The sequence below is a fragment of the Penaeus monodon genome, chromosome 34 (assembly GCF_015228065.2).
Source record: "Penaeus monodon isolate SGIC_2016 chromosome 34, NSTDA_Pmon_1, whole genome shotgun sequence".
Lineage (NCBI taxonomy): Eukaryota > Metazoa > Arthropoda > Malacostraca > Decapoda > Penaeidae > Penaeus > Penaeus monodon.
In genome coordinates, this window is record NC_051419.1 from 132,605 (window position 1) to 135,788 (window position 3,184).

Here is a 3,184-nt window from a genome sequence, read left to right on the forward strand (position 1 = left end):
CAGAAATCAGAGAGACAAGACCAGGGCCTCGTGCTGCCTAGTGTCTACTCCGTTAGGGGTCCTCACCTCCCCTTTCCCCAGTTTGTCGACGGTCGGGACAACATCGACTCGTTCGTGCGGAGATTCGAAAACTGGGCTACACAGGTAGAACTCCCCCGCCAACACTGGTCTGCTCACCTTGGAAATACCCTCTCAGGGGTGGCACTGGAACGTGCTGAAAAGGGCATTACTGGCCCGGTACAACCTTACGGAAGAAGGTTATCGGAAAAAGTTCCGGGAGAGCGACCAGGAAGCTCAGAAAGAAACACCCCTACAATTCATGTGTCGACTCAACGACTGCTTCGACAGATGGGTCCTGCAATCAGGGGTGAGTCATGACTATGAGGGGTTAAAGTGGCTGATGGTGAAGGAACAGTTCCTCAATAAATGCGGTAAGGGACTGGCAACGTTTGTACGTGAGCGCGCGCCGAAAGATAGCGATGAATTAGTCACACACGTTGGGCTGTACCTTGAGGCACGAGGCCTGTCGACAATTAACAGCGCGAATCAGGGGGCATCGTCATCTCAGCCTGCCTCCAGGAATCGAGTTGATGATCGCGCTGCGCCGAGGACAGAAGGGAATCGACGACCACCCACTGGAACTTCGTCTCCCCGATGCTTCCGGTGCAACCGTATCGGGCACCGGGCAACAGGATGCCCCTCGGCACAACAGAGGAGTAGTACAGACCGCACGCGCGAGCGGCCATATACAGCTCGTGCCGCAGCCGCCGAAGCAGAGGAGCTGGAAATGAATGATATTATGTACGAAGCCTGACAGTATCCTCTGAACGAAGCAGACTCGCCGAAAGACGACGAACTACGGGACTTCCATAGACAATCGAACCGGCACACGATATATCCCCAGGGTGACTTGGACAGCAGAAGCTCACCCGTTACCTTGTATGCGGGAGTCGGAACCACCGCCGGCAAAGGCAGACTGAATCTGGTGGAAGGCAAGGTTGGGGGAAGGAAAGTTAACGTCCTCCGCGACACCGGCTGCACTACAGTTATAGTGAAGGCGAAATATGTAAGGGACAGCGAATATACTGGAGCCCCTGTCAGGATAAAGTTGTTGGACAACACGGTCAGGAGGGCATGGCCAGTACGAATCTGGATTGACACCCCATACCTGCAGGGGCAGGTGAACGGTCTGTGCATGCCAAACCTCATTGCTGACCTTATCATCGGAGAAATTCCTGGTGCAGGGCCCCCGGAGCAAACGAATCAAGTGGCAGGCGCCGCGACGACCAGGGCAGCTGCAAGAAGACAACGGGAGACACTGAAGACCCCCGCCAGCTCGCCGTGCACATCGCTGAACAAAGCTGAGCTGGTCAAGCAGCAACACCTCGACATCACTCTAAACAGATTTAGGAAGCTTACAGAGGTCCGTGGTAAAGGACGGCGTGAGATATGGTACGAGATCGTCGACGACGTCCTTTATCGTGTTGCAAGCCATCTAAGAGGGAAACGCGAACAACCTCTCCGACAAGTCGTTGTCCCCACGCCGTTAAGGAGCCAGGTGATGGATGTAGCTCACTGCTCTCTCATGGGCGGTCATCTCGGCACCAGAAAAACGAAGGACAGGGTCCTTAGTAATTTCTTCTGGCCCGGTTGTGGAGCCGATGTCAGACGCTTCTGTCAGTCATGCGATGTGTGTCAAAGGACAGTGAAACGGGGTACTGTACCAAAGGTCCCTTTGCAAAAAACACCACTGATCGACACTCCCTTCAAGCGGGTGGCAGTGGACCTTGTTGGTCCTATAAAGCCAGCATCCAGCGAAGGCCACCGATACATCCTCACGTTGGTTGATTATGCAACCAGGTACCCGGAGGCGGTCCCCCTGAAAAGGATCATGACTGAGGCGGTGGCAGAGGCCTTAATGGAAATCTACAGCCGGCTGGGCATACCAGAGGAGATTATCCATGACCAGGGAACACAATTCATGTCTGACTGCATGCATGAGGTGAGCCGTCTGCTCAGTGTGAAGCAGTTGCCTACGACCCCTTACCACCCCATGAGCAACGGCCTGGTGGAGAAATTCAATGGCACCCTCAAGGCAATGTTGAGTCGTCTGTGCGCAGAGCAACCCCGACAGTGGCACCGGTACCTGAATCCCCTACTATTCGCTTATCGCGAAGTGCCTCAGGCATCCACTGGTTTTGCCCCGTTTGAACTCCTATTTGGGCGTGAGGTTCGGGGTCCCATGGGAATCCTGCGGGAGCTGTGGACGGGAGAAAAAATCGCCCCTCAAGTCAAAACCAGCTACCAATATGTGTTCGACCTCCGCAAGAGGATTGAAGAGACCATGGCGCTGGCAAGAGGAAACTTAGAAGGAGCCCAGAACCAGTACAAAAAGCAGTACGACCGCAGGACGAAGGCACGTTCGTTCAAGGCGGGTGATGAAGTTTTGGTCCTTCTGCCGGCCACCCACAATAAACTGCTAATGCAGTGGAAGGGGCCCCTGAGAGTGGAAGCTCGCCGAGGCAATGTATACCAGCTAAGAGTGGGTAACAAATTGAAGGCCTTCCATGCCAACCTCCTGAAAGGGTACGTCAGACGTACAGACTGTGTAGCTGACCAGCAGCCTACGACCACCTGTGGCGACTCCAACACGGACCTGCCCCCTGCTCATAACATTGAGAATGCTGCAGCTGCAGTGATCGAATGGGAGGAGGACAACAGTGAGGACGCAATCCCGGGAGATCTCCTAGAGGCCCTCGATCGGACGGACTCAAGCTCGCAAGGTCACGTCAAGATGGGACAACAGTTATCCCAACTTCAGCACTCGGAACTGGGGTCCTTAATTGGAAAATATCAGGGTATGTTTTCCGGGCTTCCGGGAGTGACCGACCTTATCACCCATCATATCCGAACGAGCGACGAGATACCTGTTCGGGCAAAGCCATATCCTGTTCCATATAAGCTCAGGGAAGCCCTTCAAGGCGAGGTACAAGACATGTTGGATACGGGAATCATCCGGGAATCCCGGTCGCCGTACGCATCACCAGTCGTGGTGGTAAAGAAAAGAGATGGCACCTATCGGGTGTGTGTGGACTACCGCCAGCTAAACAAAAAGGTCGAGTTTGATCCCATGCCCATGAGCACCGCAGAAGACCTACTGCACAAGCTAGGAGGGGCAAAATAC

At 54.4% G+C, this 3,184-nt stretch overlaps 1 protein-coding gene across 1 annotated transcript in view; it reads left to right on the top strand.

The window, feature by feature from the left end:
- Positions 1–3,184, top strand: part of LOC119594494 — a 12,360-nt gene that overhangs the window by 7,756 nt on the left and 1,420 nt on the right. Inside the window, exons 3-6 of the mRNA XM_037943527.1 lie at positions 4–144; positions 197–431; positions 541–719; positions 905–3,175. Of these exons, the coding sequence (XP_037799455.1) occupies positions 4–144; positions 197–431; positions 541–719; positions 905–3,175 (2,826 nt within the window). The remainder of the gene's footprint in view (positions 1–3; positions 145–196; positions 432–540; positions 720–904; positions 3,176–3,184) is intronic.